We start from the raw sequence: 23843 nt of genomic DNA on the forward strand, positions 1-23843 counted from the left end.
CAGAGCTTTTCGAGAATGCGCTGATAAGTTGAGAAATCTAGAAATCGGAACGGAAAAGCGGCAATAAGCTTCAAACGCGAGTAAACGTGGCCGCATTTGGTGAAGAAAGGCTGTTTTAGCAGGTAGGAGTAACTATTTTGAACACGGTATTCTACAGTATCTGAATTCACTCTTATACGTAGAGCACTGAGACTTCTAATATGTAGTGCCTCTCCATTACTGACACACAGATGGAGCTGCTGTGACGGCCATGTGTTCGCAACACGTTGGGTAAGAGAATTGAATGTTGAATGAGTTCATAAACGGTTCATAACAAATTTTTATCATTTGGGGCACGAACACTGTCGCATTAGACTGAAGAACACGCTTTAGGGCAAGTTGTCATCCGTCGTCTGCTTTACAAATGAATTGCTGTGCGCCGCATTTCGGAGGCAATGCTTTAGGTCATATGGTTTAAAGTAGGGACAAAGATTACGCCTCCCGTAATTTTATCCGTGTGCTCAGATTTGGGTGCACGTTAAAGAACCCCAGGTGGTCTAAATTTCCGGAGCCCTCCACTACGGCGTCTCTCATAATCATATGGTGGTTTTGGGACGTTAAACCCCACAAATCAATCAATCAATCCCGTAATTTTATCGCCAAAAACATTGTGAAATTCATTTTAACGTACTATACTTTAGTTTTGCGTTCGCACTGTGGATACTTACAATACTTACAAGTATCCACAGTGTGATATATATATATATATATATATATATATATATATATATATATATATATATATATATATATATATATATATATATATATATATATATATATGAAAACGGTAGAAAGGAAAAAAAATCCAGAAAAAGACTTTGGTGCGCAATAACGCACATGGGACCTCTGCGAGTTGAATGCGAGGCGCTAAGCACTGAGCCACCGAAGAGCACGTCTTTCAACACTCAAAAGGCAAGCTATTTATATCTAACTTTTTGCCGGTGCTGACGGGATTTGGGGGGGTTATTGTGTTTTTGGCATTACCAGCAAGATGGCGCCATGAGCGCGCGTCACCACATCACGTGGCGGCGCGCGCTCTAATCTTCCACGCGTACTTTGCCCTACTTAGAGCAAGTGGGCGACGCTCCCTCACGTGCCCTTACCTCGTGGGGAGGATCGTACGTCTTGGCTGGCCTCGGGCTTTACCTGGAACAATTCTGTTGTAGTTACCAGGCGCACGAAGGTCACTGCAATCATTGCAGTCTCCGTTTGTAAAAAGCCCTGGCTTTTCAGACACAGCAAAGTAACAACTGAGACTCTTATTCGCGTGCCTCTGTACCTGTGAGTACGTTTCGTGCGTCATTTGCGCGTGAGAAACACGGGGCACGTTTCGATCTGCTTTCGATTCTGCGCATGACTTTTGAATTTTTTGCTATCACATTCATTGTTTCACCTTTGTGGCAAAGCTGTGACTTTTGTTTATGGTATACCTATTATCTTAGCGCAACAGATGCTTACTGGTCACAGCCACTCACCACAGAATGGGAACATGGGAAACGTGGTGAAACATACGTCATTAGAATTTTTCTATCTGCAGTGCATATGAATTCATATACACAGGGGACAAAACATACTCCATACAGTGAGTGTGAGAGCGGTTCGTGTTTGAGATCAGCGGTTTACTGCATGTGGGATGTGGCTCAACATGGTCCATCAACTACAGCTGAAGGCAGCACAGACATGCAACTCACTCTTTTAGGGGCGAGGCTACTTAGGCCATGGGTCGTTCGCTCCTCCGTATGTAGCATGTAGACACCTCTAGATTATGATTTGCTCAGTAGATGGCATTGTGTGTATACGTTATTTGGAATAGTATAACTAGATGGCGTTAATGGTTTTCACAGCATATCCATGCAATGAATGAAGATAAGTGGGGTGAAGCGTCTGTTCGTCTGTTCTTGTGTCCAAGCATCCGTCCATCCATTCGTGCTCCTGTGAGTCCGTCCGTGCGTCTGTCCATCCGTGCATTTGTCCGTGCATGCTTCTGTGAGTTCGTCCATGCGTCCATCCGTCCCTGATCCATTCGTGCTTCTGCCTGCCAGTCTGTCTATCCGTCCGTGCTTCCATTCATTCATGCTTCCGTTCATCTGTCTGCCCGTTCTTCTGTCCATCCGTCCGTACTTTCGTCCGTGTGTCCGTGCGTCTGTCCATGCGTCCATCAGTCCATCCGTGTTTCCATCTGTTCCTTTGTCCAACAGTCCGGACGCACGGACGGCACACAGACGGATAGATAGACGCTTCGCCCCATTCATCACCATTCACGCCATGGATCGGCTGTGACATTTTTTTTACCTAGTAAGCAGCATTTTTTTCGGTCTCCCTCTTTTGTTTTCTCATCCCTTCTCTCTTCATTCACATGTTTCACATGCTCCACTTAGCCGAGCAGAGTTTTCGTTTGACGGTCGCATCTACTGTACTCGATGGGGGGTTTTGTCCAATAAACCTCTACTGGGGTACGTCACATAGTGATGTCACCGGCGCACGTGCAAGGCGGGGGTTCGCAAAACATCGACGCTGGTGACTCACGCGTGGGGCTTGGGGCAAGGTTTTTCTTTTTTTGTAAGCTTTATCTTCATCTTACTGTTACGAGATTAGCTGAGGTATGTGTCAGAGAGCATATAGGTGTGTGTTCAACTGCATGCGTGATGAAAAGCTTGCCACGCTGTTTGTCTGTTTATTTTGAAAAAGGGAACACACGTAGCGGATTGTTCGAGGAACATGATATGTGGGGTTTAACGTCCCAGAACCACCATATGATTATGAGAGACGCCGTCGTGGAGTCTCCGGAATCCCGGCTGCGGCGGCTGCATTTCCGATGGAGGCAGAAATGTTGTAGGCCCGTGTGCTCAGATTTGGGTGCACGTTAAAGAACCCCAGGTGGTCAAAATATCCGGAGCCCTCCACTGCGGCGTCTCTCATAATCATATGGTGGTTTTGGGACGTTAAACTCCACATATCTATCAAATTTCGACCACCTGTGTGTGCAAGGAACAGCAGCATAGTCTTCCAAAATGTGAAGTGTTTATTGTGGCGTGTAGCGTGCATTGAAAGGCATCGGTAATATTGGTCCACCTTTATGGTCGGTGAAACTGAGAATATTGTGTGTGGAACATGTTGAGGGAAAAACGATGCACCTTGTTCGTGAAAACATTGGTGCTCTTTATGGGCCGGTGGCAATGATCGGTTGTCGACGGAACATCGCGATTCGACATTTTAGTCAAGGTAAAAATGCATTAGACGTGATCATCTGCGACTGCGTACATCTTGCTCTGCCTGCAGAAAAAAAAGCATGGTCTCCGGGCTGAAAGGTATGACTATACACAAGAGCTATTAGCACGTTTTAGTATTGCTGAAGTTGCATATACGCTTCGCCACGACGAATACGCAAACCCAGTAAAGCAGGGGCACGGCCGCTCGATCCGAGAGATCGAGTGGCCGTTGTAGGAGTCTCGAGAGCGTGGCCCACCGACCTCTTGCGTGTGGTCCGCACACGACAGTCCACGTCCCATGTTTATATTATGACTGTGTAACTGTTAGTGACCTTGCTAAATGAAGCTCGCATTACTTTCTCGCCCATTGATTAAATAATAATGCTTTGTACGGGTAATATACACATGTGGTCACCCTGCGTTGACACAATACCGCGCAACAAAAACTTTATATTTCAGGATTGGTGTCTATAGGCTATATATAGTCGTTTTGTCGATCGGTATCGATATGCCTCTCGGAACATGGTGTCATTTGCCCTGTAGAAATAATGGCCGATATATCAAACATGGGAGCCGTGTTCTTTCAAATGACAACGCTCGCTGACATTTAGTTCAAGCTTTCTCCTCTCTAGCAGCTCCAAACCACGCTGGCGCAAAGACTGTACCTCGTAAAAACTGCAGTGCACATGTCACGACGTAAATTGAGTACGTTCACATCCACACCATGTAAATATTTCTCAAAGTGTCAGCCACCGCGATTATGCAGAATGTTCGCTTTCGAAGGGGATAAGATTTTTTTGATGGCAGCCATCTACGACGAGCCAATCGCCACATGGTAACCTAACAGAATCGTTGAATATAGATAGTGACCCTTTCTTTTAAAAGCTGTGACTTTAGAAAAAAAACAATTCGCAGTAACTGCTGTCGAAGGAATGCAGACACACTCAGCGCTGCTAAGCAGAGAGATCCCACCGGTTGAACTTTCCAACCATGCAGCACATGCTCCGAGGAAGGGGATGGTGATGTCACACTGTTTGCAAACAGCGAGAGGTCTATTACTTTGGCGCATACCAGCCTGTAGAGTTTTATGCAAGACCGCACAAACTACGACGAGCGCCAACCATGCAGCACCTACTCCGAGGAAGGGGATAATGGGCGGGGTGCTCGCAGTGATGTCACACTGTTTGCAAACAGCGAAAGATCTATTACTGTGGCGCATACCAACCTGTAAAAATTTTCGCAAGACCGCACAAACTACGACAATCTACATCGGATTCGCTGCTGATATCCAGGCTGTTTCCCTGTCACTAAATCTGTGCTGTCGAATTGCGGTCAACTCCCAATGTATACCAGCTTTCTCTATGAAGCCCCTCCTCCCCCCCCCCCAAAAAAAAATGCGATCATAAAGAGCTGAGATGGATTTATAACGGTTGTGGACCTATGTGGCGAGCTCTCGCATATGAAGATCCCTTAAGCCGAAAGTTTCGATGGTGTGCGAGTTGCTGTGCCATGGCAGAACGGGTAGCCCTGCCAGGCGCTGGGGCGTGACCACGGCGGTGATTCGTTAGAAATGACATGGCACACTATCGACACTGTTGTGTGCCCCGCAAACTGTCTTTGAATAACATTACAGGACCTCAAGATCGGGTGCCATCTATTTCGGTGAATGGCGTTCAAAGTCCTTTTGATAATTACATATCGATGTTTCAGAATAAGATTGTGCATTCAGAGGAGTGTTGATCACATTATGCCAAATAACATTTGCCAAGAGTTTCAGGCTCCCCAAGAAAGCCCTCAACACAGAGACCTTCGTGCGTTCTTAAAATCACCTTCGCGAGCGGCAATGAGTTCAACTAGCCAGCCGCCGTTGTTTTTTGGGCGCACAACGGGTCGCACCTTTTTTAGGCGTGAATATTTTCTTAGTCTAACCTTGTCCTGCGTCAGGCGTAACTGAGAGAAGAGACGAGAAAAAAAAGAAGGCAGTATCTCCCGGACAGCCATAATTGATGGCGCTGTCTCATAGAAGTACATACAAACTGCAGTTGAGTGAGGATATTCTAGATGGCGCTGTACCGCTACTCTCTGATTGGCTGCGGCGCGGTTTGTGCCTGGGTGCGCGAGTAATGAGTAGAACATGATGAATGAACTGGTGCCAACTAACTTCAGTCCTGTCATATCTTGTCAAGGTTTTTTCAGTGACCCAAAGACAGGAATGTATCAAAGGGAGACACACGTTTTGACGTCATGGTTGTCGTTTCTTTTGATAAACATGCGTTTTATTTTGTAATTGCCTAAGAATAAAATCTTGTTTTCAAATAAATTTAAAAGAAAATGAGCACAGGCCAGAGCAGCCAATAGTTGCCAAAGTTAGATTTCTAAGTGTAACTCCTACGCATGAGGCTCTAGCATATTTCTAGCCAATATGTCATTCGGTGTAGGCCATTGAATGAACAACTTTTATCTAACATCAGCTCCAATTGTGTATACTATTAAGCTCCAACGATATAACCTTGGAGTATTTCTTGTGTTTATATTCACCACTGATTTTAATGTGATCGCGTGTCTTGAAAATGCATGAATGGACGTCGAGAAAGGGTTGGGTGGCTGTGTCGCTCGAGCAGCCACTGTGAACTCTGACGCGGTCACGATCGCTGGCGCACGTGTTATCTTGGTAGGCGCCAGCAGATGGCTCGTATATACCCCCACGTTCTGTGTTCTAAAGGCAAAGAGACTGGACGCAAACCGCTTCTCTCCCCGAAGCAGCCGTATTCTCCTACACCAACGTTGTGTAGAGTTACGCATCTCACGTTTCCAAAACAGCTGGCAGTCAGCCTTACTTGGTATGAAATTGAAATTTGTTGCTATGTCATACATTGTTTCGCCCTTGCACTGAAGCTGTTTATTTAATAACGCGTTATGTTCGAGCAATAACACTCATACTACAATGACGTCTCTCATAATCATATAGTGGTTTTGGGATGTTGAACCCCACTTATCAATCAATGAATATTCATACGTAATGTAGTACTACATTGTCAATGGCTTCCACGAAATGATCTACATAAATACAGAGCAACATATGATAAGGGAATATTTGCTTTGAGCTTCGAGTACCAGCATAATAAACATTTGTTGCATGTCAGAAGTCACCCGTATACTATAGCATTTGACAAAGTACGACCTCTACAGTGTTTCTTGAAAGCAAATATAGTTTTACTATAGCATTTGACAAAGCACGACATATACAGTGTTTTTTGAAACCAAAAACAGTTTCTACTATTGTACATAGTTTCTGCTCATTAAAAGGGCTTCAGGTTTTAGAGTTGTTTTAAAAACTATCAGCCAATTGAAATGCAATATCTGAAAGGTAAATCTAAAGAGGGACAATGTTGAATAGGTGTCCCTCGCAGCAGGGCCGGGGGGAGGGGGCAGGACCCCGCTGACACTTTTATGATTTATGCCACTGATTCCTTTGTACCTCCAATTTTTTGTCAGATCATGCATCCACTAGCCCAACAACGTGTTTCAGGCTGTGTGATATATGCTTCCTTCCGTCATTCCGCATCAACCCCCCAGCTTCCCCCCCCCCCCCCCCCGTCCAGCTTTGGAGTGGGTAGAATATGGTCGCTTCACTCACGAACATAAGAGTTCAACGTCACAAATCAATGAAGTAATTTCAACACTTGTTTGAAGGTGCTGGTATTTGCGAGGAGTACTGACTCGACCATATCGCTCTCGTGTCTCGTTTACTCGTGTGCAGCATGCATTGGCGGACCTCGTTAAAATGAGAATTTATGAAGCCATTGCCAGCAAACATCCACTAATTTGTTTACTTTTGTTTCAATAAAAATTTTGATCGATCCAAAGGGCTTGGCTACTAAAACTAAAAGCACGAGGCTTTCTCGAGGAAACGCTTGTATCCGGGCCGCTTCCTATGGTTTAGTACCCGTAACAGTCGAAAACGCTCACATCGGAATTCTCTTCTGTCTTATAGCGCACTAAGAGTAAGCGGACACTGGAATTGCACACAAAGTGGCGAAATAGCGTTCGGGTTCTGCGTGCTCTTCGTCGTTGAGTGTATAACATTTTTGATATTAGAAGTCGTTTGCTTTTGCAACTTCCGAACTTTCCACAAAAACAGCTCCACGTGCTGCAACAAACTGAACATGAGCAGAATGCGAAATTTCACCTTAAAGTGGAGCGTTCACGAAGTAGTGATTGCATTTTATTGTTCTCCTCGAGCGCACGAACACACACAGGGCAGAATTATGACGCCCTCTAAGCTGGTCACAAAAGTGCTGTTCAGCTCTGCGCGAGCTTTTCGTAGACTCATGCATGTCCAATATTTGCAGGCTGTGTGCTGGGCCGGTGCAATGCTGGACTTACAGTGGCGCTTTCATTTCCGAGGCCGTGCTCGCGTCTGGGGTAATAGATTCGTGAATTGGACTCATAATCGTCGGGTCCATAGTCGCGTTCATCGCTGCGTGCTTGATCGTATTCGCTGTTGTGCCTGTCGTTGTTCTCATCACTGTGTGACGGGACAGCTATCGGTCCTTTCTCCAAGCAGATCTGTAAAATAAGCTGGTTAGTCGACCAATTCTAATGGTACTTTGGCAATTCGTAGTACTTGGGCATGACATGACGACCCATGTCGAGCTTGCTATTGAGCGGGTCGTGTATGAGGAACGAATATAGCGAATCATATGAAGTGAGCAACAATGGGAATAGATCGAGAGACCCGTTCCTGCACATTTACAAATCAATCTCTCTCTCCTCTCACAAACAAACACACACTCACGCACGCACGCACGCACGCACGCACGCACGCACACACACACACACACACACACACACACACACACACACACACACACACACACACACACACACACACACACACACACACACACACACACACACACACACACACACACAAGCCCACACACTCCATTCTTTCTCTCAGTGTTTTGTTTAGGTCAATGTTAAGTATAGCGCGAAAATGACTGAAACTACGCTGCGCTGGTTACAGTAAACTTTCGCTGCGAACGAGTGTATTTAGAGGAGGAGGAGGAGTGTGTGTAAGGGGGGGGGGGGAAGGTGGGTGGAATCTAGGTGGACCTCTGGATCGCAATATTTAAACGTGCTTATGAATTACCAAATCGCCCGGACATCCCCCTGGTGAAATTTAAGTAAGTTTCACAGCTTTGTTGTTATAAGCACGCAACAAAAGCCTACTTTGGCGGCCATGTCGTCCGCCAGCTACACCAGGGGTCACAATATATAAATTTTGTAACGAGCAGGTGGTTTCCACACGTGAACTACATATCCTATAGATAGCCAATGAGTGATTTTTTTATTCTTTTTTTTCTTTCTCTCGTGAGAGCAATTAACTTACCTGAAAATTGTCTATAACCTTCACAACGAGGTGGTCAGATATGTGAGGCTGCAAAAATTGAACGGCAAAATTTGGTGTTACGTTTGCTGGCAATCGCTACAATAATTTGATTATATCAAACACTACTGCTATAAATTAGGTCGACATTCAACGAGTAAGTACAATACGAGAATTTGGAACAACACTGTGCTTTGCTACCGTCACATACGCAGAAGATGTCTAAAGGTTCCGTCGACGCTCGTAGTATGAGCACTTGCTATGAAAAACTAATAGCAGTGAATTGAAAAAAATCTGAAGCTTCTTCAAGTCATTTATTATAATGGCGCTTTTGTTTGTGCGTTTAGGCCTACGCTGGTTAACTATAACCGTAAGGAGAATTTCGGCGCCACTGTTTACAACTAAAGCTGTTGCCCTGCTTGATTCAGGGATTAGCATAGTGCCCCGTTTCACATTGATCCGAAAATTCAATTCATTCCCCAGTAAATGTTAACTATTTACACAACGAAAAATGAATATACAGATTATTTGTATGTAATGCCTAGGCAAAACATTTTTCCCCTCTTTTTTTCCTTAGAATAAATTGACAATGAATTGTGATTTGCTCTGGGCTCCGAACTAAATTCATAAATCTTTGTGTTCGCAAGTGGTCTTTCACGTTGGCTGGCCATGTTCTTTCATAATGTGCCTTGCACTTGCGCTGGCTTATTTCCTCTCTGAAGAACAATTCTCGTGCGACACACTATATTTTACTGAATTAGGACCCAGAAAATAGTAAAAACCTTTTTTTGTTTACACTGCACAATTCATGGTTTTTATTGAAAAATAACAAAAATAAGGTAAATTTGACGCAGTGGATTAAAAGTGCGGAAATATTTAACAAATGTTCCCGTATTCACAAAACTGTCCTACGCGAAAATTTTTCGCAAAAAAAAGTTTCAGCCGATTCGGATGCTAGACACATTAACGACTGCAACTGGCGTATCAAAAAACACAAAAAAAGAAAAAAAAGAAAGAAAAAAGAAAAAAAAAACGGTAACGCTTAAACCCAATATAAACCCGTGCGGTAACGCACAAGTTCGTACTTGTTTTGTCACATCGAATTAACTGGCTGAGCCAGCGTGTGCTTCACCGGGCGAGTATTGGATTGTACAATGGTAAGATGCTCCTACATTTTATTGACTACCACTTCTTCAAGCGGGCAGATGCAAGACTACTGTTTCTATCTATCTATCTATCTATCTATCTATCTATCTATCTATCTATCTATCTATCTATCTATCTATCTATCTATCTATCTATCTATCTATCTATCTATCTATCTATCTATCTATCTATCTATCTATCTATCTATCTATCTATCTATCTATCTATCTATCTATCTATCTATCTATCTATCTATCTATCTATCTATCTATCTATCTATCTATCTATCTATCTATCTATCTATCTATCTATCTATCTATCTATCTATCTATCTATCTATCTATCTATCTATCTATCTATCTATCTATCTATCGTTCTTTCTTTCTTTCTCAAATTTGACTAAATCATGCAGACAATGTACGTGGGTATTTATTTATTTATTTATTTATTTATTTATTTATTGGTACTGCAATCCCCTGGAGGGATTTTAGCAGGTGGGTACAAAAGACGTAAACATCAGCATATAACACCAGGCAAACAGATAGAACAGCCTATCACATTTCACATAGTAGGCAGTCACATAACACAAAGCAAACAAATAACTATCACTTGCGTTTTACAACGTAAACAAACGTAACAAAATTTTACCGATGACACATCACTCCCATTCTAAGAAAAGAAAACAGAACTAGCACTCAAGTAAAATTATTTTCTCTGTTGTTCCAGACCAGCGGCAAAGGATGTTAAAGACTGTGTTGTGACTTGATGGTTATTTAAACTATTCCAATCCTGCACAGTTCTGGGGAAAAAAGAATATTTGAAGCAGTTATGGCGGCTACGAAAGGGAGTTATTGTACAATCATGGCGTTGTCTGGTGGCTTAACCTGAAGTAAATGAAATAAGTTTTCCAATATCTATCTTGTAATGTTCATTAATAATTTGATATAAATATTTTAATCGGGATATACGGTTTCTTTCTGAAAGTGAAAGTAAGTTAGCTCTTACTAACAGTTCATTTACCGAGGTTCGTCCATAACTGTTATATATGAAGTGAACGGCTATTCTTTGTACTTTTTCGACTTTATGAATGTTAGTTTGAGTAAATGGATCCCAGATCACTGCAGCATAATCAAGTATGGGGAGGACTATCGATTTATAAGCAAGAACACGGACAGATGGAGGGGAGAGTTTCAAAGTCCTTCGTAAAAAGAACAGTTTCTGATTAGCCTTGGAAGTTACTATGTCAATGTGTTTTGTCCAGTTAAGATCATTTGTTATCTATAACCCAAGATACTTGTAGGATTGAACCTCGGAAAGAATGGCATTGTTTGTAAAGTATTGAAAATTTAATTTGTTTTTCCTATGAGAAATGGACATGTATACTGTCTTTTCAAAATTGATGGACATTTGCCAAGCCTCGCACCAGGAAACAACCCTGTTAAACGACTCGTTTAACAAAACGCGTAGAGCCTTATACTTACAGGTATACCGTTTACTATGTCGTTAATATATAAAATAAATAGAAGGGGACCCAGAACCGACCCTTCGGGGACGCCAGAGTCAACGGAAACCCTGTGAGAGGAATGATTGTTAAAATCTACAAACTGTTCTCTGTTTTTCAAGTAGGCCGATATCCATTTAATAAGTTGATCGTTCCCGAGAATTTTTTCTAATTTGTATACTAATTTATTGTGCGAAACCTTGTCAAAAGCTTCTGAAAAATCCATAAAAATTGCATCTGTTTGTTTTCCATTAATAATCGAAGTAGCGAAGTCGTGTATTGTTGATACCAATTGTGTCGTTGTTGAAAATCCCTTCCTGAATCCATGCTGATGTTGGTTTAAGATACTATGTTCGTCCAGAAAACATGAAATACTATTGTGTATAATGTGTTCCAAAAGTTTACAAACGGTTGAAGTTAGCGAGATGGGGCGATAATTTTTGACACTCTGCTTGTTGCCCGATTTATGGATAGGCTTGACTCTAGCTGTTTTCCAGTCGTCTGGAACCTGGCCCTTACGCAGCGATTTTGTAAAAAGAACATGGAGGTATTTCGACATCCATTCAGCGTATCTCTTTAAGAACGCGTTAGGGATATTGTCCGGTCCAGAGGACTTTCTGATATTAAGGTTCACAAGCATGTTCAATATGCCCTGTTCACTGACAACAATATCGGGCATTCGCGGCGAAACAGTTTCAAAGATCGGTAATACAGAGTTGTCACAAGAAAAAACCGATTTGAAGTGATCGTTGAAAGCATTCGCAATTCGAGCAATATCGTGCGTAAGAATACCATCGACATTAAAAACGTCACACTCTTTCGAAGCGGGCGAAATGCTCCTCCAAAATTTCTCGGGACACGAGGTCAAGTAATGCGGCAAGGATTCCCTAAAATAATGCTGCTTATCTGTTTGAATTTGATTTTTCAGTTTTACTGAAAGCTTAGCTATTTGTTCTGAATACGCTACGTTCAGACTTCGTTTCTTCTTTAGACGCTTTATTTGCCTCCTTAACCTCAGTGTTATCCGAGAAATTCACGGATTTTTTTGCTTCGATTTTTAAATTACCAGAGGCACAAATGATTCAATGCATTCTTTGACAATGTCCTTAAACCAGTTCCATAAATTATGTATATTAGTTTCATTATTCGCAAAGTTATCAAAGTTGAATGAAAGGAGATCTATAATCGCAGTATCATCTGCACGATCGAAATTAGGGAAAGATAAACAGGGCAATGTCTTACCGAACACTGTGTCACTCAGAGTAAATATAAATATCACTGCATGATGATCGGAAATTCCCGGATATATCTCAGTCGTTGCTTTAGGTGTAATTGCCTGGTTAACGAAGAAAAGGTCTAGGGTTGACTGAGTGGTTTCTTGAATTCTTGTGTAGCCTTCAACTAGCTGAAGGAGGTCAAAAATGTAGCATATATCAAGCATAGCTTCACCCGAAGGGTCGCACTGCTTCAGGGCAAATTTTTTTCAATGTACATTAGGCAAATTATAATCACCTGCCATTATAATCCGGTCATCATGCTTAATATTCAGTTTCAAATAGTTTTTCAATTCATTCAGTACGTTCAATTCATTCAGTGAACTACGCCCCGATTACAATTAAGAACATCGAAAATATGCTTTGTTAGCCCAGTCACTGAGATACGCGCAAACTGATATTGTTGCAGTGGCGTCTGCACGATCACCAACTGTGGTGGACAATGTCAACGGTGCTCTTGAAGCCGACGTTCCTGGGACGATTTCTCCCGACATCGGCATAACTAGCGAGTAATAGCTAAGCGGCTCAGCGGGCCAGCAGATCCAGCTGATGAGGGGAGAGGGCAATGAAGCGCAAGACAAAAAAAAAAAAAAGAGTAACAGCTGAGCGTCGCCTCTCTCGTTTCAGCGGATCGCATTGCTGCGCCATCTGTTGAACAACGTTGAAGTTACTCTCGATCGAGCAGAGTCTTTGCTGCGTCACCTGACGAATGAAATTGAAGTGACTCCGAAAAGAATATTACGAAAGGCATTTTTTATTACGTCAGCAGCTGAGCCTCCGCAGCGCTTGGAGGTGCCGCCGAAGACATGCCGCCGCCGCTTGTGTTGGAGGCTGCCATTTTTTGCACGCTTGCACGCTTCGCTGAGGAGACAAAATGAGCGGGTGAGCGACTCGCTCCGCAAAGACGCTGGCTGCCCCGGCGTGCCGCGCACGCGCAGCTGGCATCTCCGCTGCTCCGATGGACCCGCTGAGCCGCTCAGCTATTACTCTCTGATCAGGAAAAAAATGATCAGGAAAAATAAGTTCACTTACTGCATTCAGCCTTAGTAGATACTCGTAGCAGAGTGCCATTTTTCTCGCCTTTGGGTTACAGTCATGTGAGGCATGCATACAATTAACAAAAACAACAGAAAAAATCAGAAGTTTGAAGATATATTTGAATCTACATAACAGAATAAATCGAACATTTTATTCAGTCTTCAAGCGAATAGTAACTCTTTGTAACTACGAATGTTATTTCTTTCTAATAACTTTCGCACATTCCAGAATGAAAACTTCATGCTACCAACAACAACTACAACAAAAAATTGGAGCGATAATATGCAATAAATTTAATTTATGAAATTTGGATGTGACATTTAAACTAATGTGTACTGGAGCACGATTTGCGAATGAGAGCGCCATATTTTAGCTGCTGCATCCGCGCTCAGTGGATAGCTCTGTGTGGGTGAAAGAAACAACACATTTGTTTCTACTGCACTGCTTGCTTTTTTTTTGACAAGTAACGCTTCGTAATGTGCCATAATAATGAACATTAAGTTTGAATCAGTTGTCACGTATTCTATTTGTGCGCGACTTCGTTGAAAAAAAAAAACTGCTTATCGCGCACACCAAAAACGCGTACGTAACAAAGGCACTATCCTACAAGCACAACAGTAACAAAAAAGGCCCAAACACGCACACGTTTCCACTGCTCGATGCCAAATAGTGAATAATAGATAGGCACTTTTTATGTTATACTTTCAACTGTGGTATTATGTAAACGTGAGGATATTACGGTTACGTAAATATAAGTTTTTCCGTTTTAGCAAGAAAAAAAGCAGCAGATTCATTTCTTCCTTTTCATTTCATTTTTTACAGCACTACTTTTCCTTCTGTTCACTACATACCGTGACGTAGTGGGCATTATGCTTTTGTTCATGATTCTATGATAAGCAACTTTCAGTTGCCAGCTGTCTTTCAAAACTTGAACCATTGCATAAACCATAGCAACGATCTCCACGACCACTCCATGGGAATCTTTCGCAAAACCCGATTGTGATAGAAAAAGAGAAAGTAACTGAACTATGTAGACGTTATAAGCTCACATGTCAGTAAATCAGGGAATATCCCGCAGATTAACGTGGCTCCGTTTTGCACAGCTAAGTAGATGGAAGTATGTACTTTGTGCACTCTTCAAATTGCCCCATACGGAAGTCAGGGCTATTCGTTTCGTGGACCCTTAAATATAATCGCCGCCTTGTGCCAAGCTTGTAATACAGGCATCTCCTTCCGCTCAAGTGGCAATATTGTCAGAAGTAGGAATATTGCGAGCTTATACGCACCACTGACCCCTTGTGTTCACACCAAACCACGGCTTCGCGCACGGTCAGACCCAGCTTCATCAGCATGCAATCCTCGTAGTCTTCGGCTTGATGACCCTGCCGTGAACAAAAATCGCTAATTTTACGCTCTGATATCAGTGAATATTTCTTTTCCAAGAGGGAAACAGGAAATCATAATAGGAAGGTTTGCTGATTACCCTGTCGGTGTCCAGAGTGACATCTTCAAGTTCGGGGGTGGACAAAAGTTTCTCCCGACATCTTTCTACGCGGTGGTCCACTGCGAGAGCGCAAAGTACATGCATGCGAAATATCATGGGAAGAATAACAAATGAGAAGATAAATAAAGAAAAAATGCGTAAAAAGCTGGAAAAACGTTATGCCACAAAATAAAAGTAGCAGGGAATCTATTGCAGCGAATGCTTTGACACAAGCTTACTCATTGAAAGTTGTTATTACTTCAAATATTTCACTTCACAGCGCTGTGTATGCGTCAATGGTACATGAAGGCTAACAATATCATCGTCTTGAAGGTGGATGCCACTGGAAACGTGACTGACTGATTTAATTGTTGTGTAGTCAGGATTGTGTATTGACACACCTTGAAGACTGCTGAAACCTGCCTTACTCACACCCAGGTCTCTGATGATTAGGGTGCTCGTTAATGCTTTCATCTGCTGAACTTGTATAGAAGTTATGAAGTATACAGCACTGGAAACCTGGCGTTCATGATAAGTATAAATAATGCGGCAATCACAGTACCAGTGTGAACCTCGGGTCCCCATAGCCTTAACGTTAAGAAAGCTTTATCTCTCTCTCTTGAACTTTGAATGTTTCTTCATTGCTTCCTTAGAACGTCTTCGCCACATTTTTACCTATGAGCATCACCCTCAGAAGCTGGTAAAAACCTGGGTCCGCCAAAGTGCTTAAACCAACTATGCAAGCCAAGTTCGCGTCGTTATTTGTCATAGCAGTTTTAAAGACTGCAGTCTTCCATGGGATACTTCAATGAAGAAATTCAGTGCAGAAACGCTCTTATTTTCCATAGTCATCAGCGTCATTGTCATTCGCATATGCTGTGCCGTGACGGCAGAAAGAGAATGTGTGGTCTAGAACGCACTTATTCTTCATCGTCATCAGCGCCATCATCATGACTGTACCAGGCTGGCAACCGGTAAATGAAGCTGGGTGACCTCCCCTTGGCTGGTGACCTTGAGAGAGGGTGTGCGCCACGCGATATATAGCAATCAATAAACAGTCTCTTGCTTGCTAGCATCTCGTCTGGTTGTGTCCTTATTGAAAGTGTAGTCTAGAAACTGGTGTCAGAAGTGTAACAGGTGAACCCACCCCTAAAGATGGACAGCCTGTCACTACCTGAGCTATTTGTACTGTCAAATGCTCCGGCAGGCAACTGAATAAAGTTCCACCATTAAATTCAACTCTACTTCAAAGCTACCGAGACCAACATAAAAAAGTACACCTTCTCCCGTTAAAGATAACTATGTGTAAATGTGAAACAGCGGGCGCTAGCGCCTACACTGGAGGCGGTGTTGTCGCTGGCACTCATCGCGGTGTTGCGCAGGAAAGAAACCTGTGAAGGCACAGAGCATGCAGTGATGGACCAATGTTTCCTACTGTAACATGCCAATCGCTGCTAATGGACAATGAGAGACTGAAGATGCCGATTGGACACAAAGACTCGCACTCCACTCTTAGTTAACGCGCACGCTGCGAAGTATTGTTGTTCAACAACGCACAGGAGAAATCTCCCACCGGCAGTAAACCTTGGAGGTTAAGATCGAGTGCCTATATATAAAGGGTGGTCAGTAAACGGCTCTGCAGCGCAAGCAGTCTGTTTTTTCAATTTAAAAGTTTATTTGAAGAATGTTAGGTCTGGAACGAGCTTATTCTTCATCGTATATATATATATATATATATATATATATATATATATATATATCTTTGTGTGTGGTTCTAACAGAAGAAAAGGAAAGTGTCGACCCGTAACTGTCTCGCATTACGAGGACACCTCACCAGGTCGGCACATGAATGGGGTATGGGGAATAAAATATTTAGGAAGGATAAGATTGGAGAAGAGGAAAAAGAAAGGTGAGGGTCATTCGATCTGCTTCCCGCAACGGACTGATAAGCTCCCACGCGCAGCCGACTATAGAAAAATTCCACCGGACTTACGTCATGAAAATGCGGTGGCGCTGTCTTGGTAGGCAAAAGACGCTCTGCCTAGCGCAGTTTCTGTTGGGTTTTCAATGTTGCATGTGGTGTTCCCAGTCAAGCAACGAGAAAAAAAAAAAGCAATGGTATGCCAACGAACTGCGTCGCGGTTGGATGTGAGTCACGTCTTACAACTTAGTTCTGTTTGCTGGCGCACATGGCAGCCCTCAGCGCTTATGGCTTTCACAACGCTTATGGCGTCTCGCAACGCCGTTTTGTTGGCGCACATCGCAGCCCTCAGCGCTTATGGCGGAAGTTACGTGCGGACGTCGCTATAATTTTACCCATAATGTCGACATCGGTCTACAAACATGGAATGGGTCTATATAAAAGCCCCCAAGAAAGCCGGAGAAGTATCGTCGCCGCAATAAGGGCCGCATTGGCGCGTTGTAGAGAGCGCGTAAATCACTCGCCGAAGGGTGTAACCTTGTCACGGAAAAAATTGAGGTCCGTAGCACTCGCCAATAGGAGTCGCGTAGACCTCGAGGGGTTCCTTCATGTCACAAGCGTTCAAAGAGCGCAGAGGTCTCGAAGAAGGTGATGAAAGCAGTATGCGTGCGCTTGACCTGGCATGCGTGCGCATGGGGAAAGAGAACCACATCAACAGTGGAGGTGGAAAGTTCCAGTTTGCTGTAAGCACCCAAGAGTGATCTGCACGCATCCGAATAATCCTCACACTCGAAGATAATGTGATGGAGTGTTTCGGGATGCGGGCAACGACGGAAGTTCGGGTCTCCCCGTTCAGACAACTAACGAGTACATTACGTGCGAGTGAAAGCGAAAACTTAGAGGAGAGGGCGAAGCGAAGAAGAGTGATGGAGAGCGCTAGGAAAGGATGTTGGAGCCTAAAGTGGGAGGGAGTGAAGTCTAGTATAATGAGGAGTTATAACAGGTTTGTTTTCGGTGCCGCCACTTGCACAACGATGTCGGTCAATTGCGCAGTTCCAGAAGAGGTGATGAAAACGACACAATTAATCTGTGTCGCAGGTACCCATTCAGTGAAAACTCTGTTCGGCAAAGAGGAGAGAAGGTATAGGAAAGGCAAAAGAGAGAAGATGAAAATAAGGGAGGAGAAGAGGACTAAAGTAAAACGCGATAAAGTTTGGAGGGGGGATTGAAACGACTGCGAGCTGGCTTTCGGTCTAAAGTAGGACAAAACCGCGTGCCGCAAGCAGGTTGACGGGACAGAGAGACACCAGCAGCAAAAACGGCAGATGTTCCACCAAAATCTGGATGTCTGATCACTTTATTCAAGACACGCATTCAAAACGTATTCTTTGAAGTACAAATAAAGCAAAAGGCATGTTCTGAACACTGGCTTGTTAGATTTTTTTTTGTGTTTTTCAATATTCCACATAACAAGTGCAAATAGGAAACTAATAATAAAGAAAATCAGTAATTGCCATTGTTACTGCACATCCGCATTTGCTTCTGTTATTGGTGTGTGTGTGGTGATTAGGAAACATTGTACCGGTATGTGATATTCTGCAATGAAGTTGAACTGCCCCAAATAACTGCATAGCATGAGTCACTTGTGCCAGAGGCGTATCTTCTACCTTATATTACACGATATTACTACATACGATGTATAGAAATCAGTGACGAAGCCGAGAAGTGGCCCATCGACCGCCCCCCCCCCCCGAAATATTAACGCGATAGTGTAAAAAGCTCGTTTTGCGAAAATTCCGGACTCGGCGTCGTTGGTTGTGAGCGAAAAATCATCTTGTGCGTGACCAAAAAATTGAGAAAGGTGCACATAAAATAAATAGAGATTTCCCAATCTGAGTGAGTATCGAGCCCACGCCGTTTGCGAGGCAAGCAGCTGTCACACACAACCACGCGCCTGTTTGGAAAGACAGTGAAAATAACTATTTCTGCTCAGAAATGCAGCAAAAATAACGTTCCTGCTTTACAGGCCCAGGCCCACTGTATGCAAGCTCCACAACACAACATGTAATATTCCAGGAATATTGCATGATACAAGCGTGCATTGTCATCGGGCATCACAACACGTTATTACCAACATGACTTCGCGGTGTAAAGCCAGCCACACATCGCAAAAGGCACACTCGTTACAGCGCGTATTCCCCTACGACCACCGAGTGGGTGCATAGCAAATTCTAAACGATTTCACGCGCATAATTACTTGTGGTTTAAAGCATGCTACCCATTGCATAGAATGCAGCCATACGAGGAAGCTTCATGGACACAATCGAACTTTCAACTTTGTCGATAACATTGTAGTAATACGCAATTTAAATTTATCGAGTAACACGATACAATAAAACGTATGCATTAAGTGGTTCGCGTATACGCGCTATATGACAGGATATGGCTATGGCGTTCAACTATTAAAGGCGAAGCTTAAGGATCCCCCAACATTTTCTCGTGCCCATGGCGTACAGAGCAAAAAATGACCATTTCAGTGAAGTCTCTCCCCCCCCCCCATTCCCCCCGAAAAAATGAGAAATACGAATACTGATTTTTTTTTTAGCGTCCCAAAACCACCATATGATTATGAGAGACGCCGTAGTGGAGGACTCCGGAAATTTTGACCACCTCGGGTTCTTTAACGTGCACCCAAATCTGAGCACACGGGCCTACGACATTTCCGCCTCCATCGGAAATGCAGCCGCCGCAGCCGGGATTCGAACCCGCGACGTGCGGGTCAGCAGCCGAGTACCTTAGCCACTAGACCACAGCGGCGGGGCTACGAATACTGATACTTCACCTTCTGAAGGTATATGGTGATGCCAATACAAGATATCTAAATTATATTTAAGGTATTATCTGAGATACACGCGTTATCGATAGCTCCAAGCCCTTCGAGATGGTTGCAAGACGGCGGCACAGAGGTGCGGTAAAGCATTATTACCGTCGCAACGGTTATTTGCATCTATTACCACTTTATGGCCGTTCCTTTTTCTTCATCGCAATCTTCTGTCGAATCCATTGTTCTTATTAAACGCTGCATTTTTTTCGCGAACGAGTACTTTTTGCGTCTCTATATAGTGGGGGGGGGGGGGGGGGGAAGGGTCCCATTTCTTTCATTCACCAAGTCCACCGAAATCAGGTAGAAATATGCGGAACTTTACAATAATCATATCTTGAGCACCGATTTAAATGATGCGGTGGCTTTAGAGGCGTGGTTGACAGAATAGCCTTCTAAAAAAAACGAACGAAAAATACAACCAGCAAATCTGATATTAGGCTCGCCGTGTACATATACTCACTTGTTGGGCATTCTTCAAACCATGGCTTGACTTCGATGCCCATGATGCTCTCTGCATCGACACTTACGTCTAGCATTGTGAATGTGGCGAAAACTAAAATAGTCGACGCCATAATGAATCAACAAAGATTGCTGGCCGACGAGGCTGCACGCGGTGATTTCTGCTCTGATGGTGCCACGTCAGCGCCCGCGTTCGCAGAGCTTCCACTCACGACGGGCTCTTTGTGCGCGCTCGCGAAGTCTAGCTCACTGGGCTCCGTTGCCTTCCCTTCGTTTTGCTTTTTTTTTTTTGCTCTTCCCCACTCGGGCTTTGTCCATAATTAACGCGATTTCGCTTCGTTTTATGTCAATTCAGCGCTAAACACGCTACGTTTCCGTAATAAAATATACAATGAGTTCATTTGATCGCTTGTTGTATCTGGAGGCTAACCGATTCCCCGTGGCGAAGGAGATGGTTTCATTTTTTTTTTCACTTCATTTCATTTTTTTTTGGACAATACGATTTCATTGCCCGCAGTTTTCTCCACTACTGTTTCCTTCGCTGTTATCAGCCGTCAATTTATACAGTTCGCTTCGAGGCCACTTATCGATGCTCGCTTACTATTCTCCCCCAATAAGAGGGGAAACAGTGTCGTCATTGAGGGTGTTGTCGAAGGGAATGGTAGATGCGCTGTTTGGTGGGTCGGTTTCGGTTTCGCCAGCTGAATCCGCCAGATTGGATTGCTCTGCAGTAACTATAGGCGGCAGCTTTTCCAAAATTTCACAGTGGCTTTGGACTATTCATAGGAAGGGCTTGAATTCACCCATTTGACTCGACTGGCTATTACCACTGGTTAAAAATTGTGTTAATTTTTATATTTACGGCTGCGATTCATGTATGTACTCACCTGAAGATGCATTCTGTCACAGGCAGGCAACGCCGCAAGTAGCACGCAGATGTCTCCTTTCTGGTTCACTTCCTACCCAGATTATCGATTCAACAATGAGAAATCTAGAATTTTTCGTAAAAGAAACAAAGAAAGTAAGAAAGTGAGAAAATCGTTGCCCGAGTACTCCATACATATGGCTAACCAGTGAAGAATAAATGTTGTGTCCCGGTGTTAATTATTTGGCTAATCAGACAGCTCACTAAAGGGTTCTTTACTTATTGATTAGGCTTTTTTAATATCTTATGTTTTCTTTCCACCTGTGTGTTTCCTTCTGCATATTTAGTGAACCAGTGGGGAGTAGCCAGATTTCGTAAATTTTTTCGGCACACACGTTTTCGCCCGCGGAGGCCTCCTGAATTTTCGGTGGACCAGTGGCAAGTAACGGTGGTATAGGGACGCAAACCCCCACATAATATTGTTAAGTGCAGTGTGAGTAACGGTGCTTGCCCATCTGCAGTGGCACATTCTACAACAAGACTGACGCATTTCAGTTTAGCCATGTACAGCGTCACTGCAAAACATGTAACGTCCGCCTAACGAAGGTGCCTATGTTATGCTTTTTTTCTTTTTCGGTCCGTTGTATAGCCATAAAATATATACTATATAAAAAGTGACCACTCGAGCCTTTTTGTGGCTGAGGAAGAAGGGGTTTGACTAACCGCTAGTCGGCGTACCTCTGCTGGCTTTAACTCCTTTGTCAAGACATGCAATAGCCGCCTCAAGAGATCAATAGAAACCCAAGTTTGGCGTCAACTTTTTGAACGAAGAAAATTTTTTGATTTTTGCGATTCTTCATATCGGCTCTACATCGTGCCCCACTGAGGACGTTTAATGCTTTACCACAAAAATCAGTAAAGTATGGCTAGAAAGTGTTGTCTTTCTGCATTTATTTTGCACGTACACTCTTAAAAAAGTTAGTAAAAAGGTAGCAACTGCAAGCAAATAGGTAGTAACTGCAGCGCTTACTACCTTTCTTCGACCGTTGCTACCCTTTTGCTACCTGTTTACTACCTACGTTAGTAAACAGTTACTACCTGCAACCGTTACAAACTTTTTGCGATTTGTTTACTACCTACGTTAGTAAACAGTTAGTAACTGCAATGAAAGAGGTGGTAACTGCAGCCATTACTACCTTTCTTTCCGCGTAACTACCTTTTTGCTACCTGGCTTTTGAATATTTAATCCAAAATAGAGTGTGAATGCGATTCTGATAATTTATGAGAGGAATCGTCTCGACGTATTATCATTAAACGAAAAAATGACGCAGAAGGTTTACATAAGATCAAGAAAATACTTTTTGTTTTGAATTACGCAATCGATATTGCGTCATCGCAATTACGCAATCGAATTACGTCATTCTGATATTGTCGAACAGAGAAGTACAAGTTAACGAGCGATATGCAAGTGCTACACGCGTCGTAAAAGAGAGTTACAACAAATTTAGTAAACTACATTACTATTATCAAGACCGGCAGATCAAAATAACCAGACGGTAACAATTAGCCCGAGGACAGTCACAGTTATTCTACTGCGGCGTGTCTCTAAATATTATCATTGTTTTGGCGCGTCAAACTCCAAAAATGATTATTACCTTTTAAACGTTGATATATTAGCCGTGTGAAGCATTCAAATGCACTGAGAATGAGTTCAGTATCTTGTTCCGGCCACAATACATACTGCCTTTTTGTGGCCCTTTTATAATAAATAAATATAGCATATATTTTTTATAAGTAATGCTAATTAAAAGTCTTGTGCTACGTCAGCAAACACACGTAACCAGGTAGTATAATGTAGTGCTATAGGTTTAAATTAGTTATAATTCATCCTGAAACACAAGTTCTTTCCTGTGCCAGACATGCCCCTGTAAAGTAGGGGCTATATATACCCCACGCTTACTTCTTACTACATGTATACGTAAAAAAAATTTAATGAATTTGTTTGGTCTAGGCACTTGGCGGTCATGGCACACTACGCTTCCTTACCGAGCTGTCTAGCATTGAGACATTGATTGACCAACATTAGCACTAAAGAAATGATATGTCAAAATGAATAAACAAAGTAGTATTGTTGACTACTTTTTTCTTGAAACCTTTAAAAGTTACTACCCATGCGTGGTAATGGCTAGAGTAGTAACAGGCACTAAATGCTGGTAGTAACAGCAGAGGTAGCAAATGTTGCCACCCTCGCCGTTAGTAACTGCGCTTACTACCAGGGTTGTAACAAATGTGACAAACCATTACTACCCCAAAGTTAGCAAGTACTACCACCTTTTATTTAAGAGTGTAGGGTACAGATTTATGTGTTTAGATGTACTCTACATGTGTTATTCCCTTGGCGGAAGCATGGGTGTGTAGCCTAGTAGTAAAGATACTCACTTTCGGAGCATGAGGGTACGGGTCCAAATCCCAACATCGAAAAAAAAATCTTGATCTTGTATTTATGCTGAAGACATTATCGTGTCTGACCAGCCGATTGTGGCGCTGATAGCAGTGCCGCCGCTCGGCCGCAGGGCTCTACGGGAGTGTCCGTTCCTTATGCAAGTATGTTTCTCTATGATATATAGCA

General features: G+C 43.1%; 1 protein-coding gene across 4 annotated transcripts; it reads right to left on the reverse strand.

The window, feature by feature from the left end:
• Window positions 1-7434: 7434 nt before the first annotated feature.
• On the reverse strand, window positions 7435-23824 carry LOC119175485 (uncharacterized). Of its 4 annotated transcripts, XM_075877904.1 has the most exons (7): window positions 23654-23816; window positions 21237-21340; window positions 15086-15165; window positions 14889-14984; window positions 13597-13644; window positions 8647-8694; window positions 7435-7820 (listed from the first exon to the last, which is right to left on the reverse strand). In XM_075877904.1, the coding sequence occupies exons 4-7, from the start codon at window positions 14952-14954 to the stop codon at window positions 7581-7583; spliced, it is 402 nt and encodes a 133-aa protein (XP_075734019.1). In that variant the 5' UTR covers window positions 14955-14984; window positions 15086-15165; window positions 21237-21340; window positions 23654-23816; the 3' UTR covers window positions 7435-7580. The 4 variants fall into 4 exon arrangements, with proteins under 4 accessions (XP_075734019.1, XP_075734021.1, XP_075734020.1 ...); XM_075877906.1 differs by lacking the exon at window positions 13597-13644 and having other exon boundaries at window positions 23654-23817; XM_075877905.1 differs by lacking the exon at window positions 8647-8694 and having other exon boundaries at window positions 23654-23817.
• Between the last annotated feature and the right edge of the window lie 19 nt (window positions 23825-23843).

This window comes from Rhipicephalus microplus, chromosome X (genome assembly GCF_043290135.1).
Source record: "Rhipicephalus microplus isolate Deutch F79 chromosome X, USDA_Rmic, whole genome shotgun sequence".
In the NCBI taxonomy this organism is placed as follows: Eukaryota; Metazoa; Arthropoda; class Arachnida; order Ixodida; family Ixodidae; genus Rhipicephalus; species Rhipicephalus microplus.

Excerpts from the sequence above, each read along its gene's own strand:
- LOC119175485 (XM_075877904.1), bottom strand. The coding sequence starts at position 14,954 with ATGCTGATGAAGCTGGGTCTGACCGTGCGCGAAGCCGTGGTTTGGTGT. Across the intron at positions 8,695-13,596 it reads ATCTACTAAGGCTGAATGCA|CCTCACATATCTGACCACCT; the intron begins GTAAGTGAACTT and ends CAATTTTTGCAG. Across the intron at positions 7,821-8,646 it reads AGGTTATAGACAATTTTCAG|ATCTGCTTGGAGAAAGGACC; the intron begins GTAAGTTAATTG and ends CTTATTTTACAG.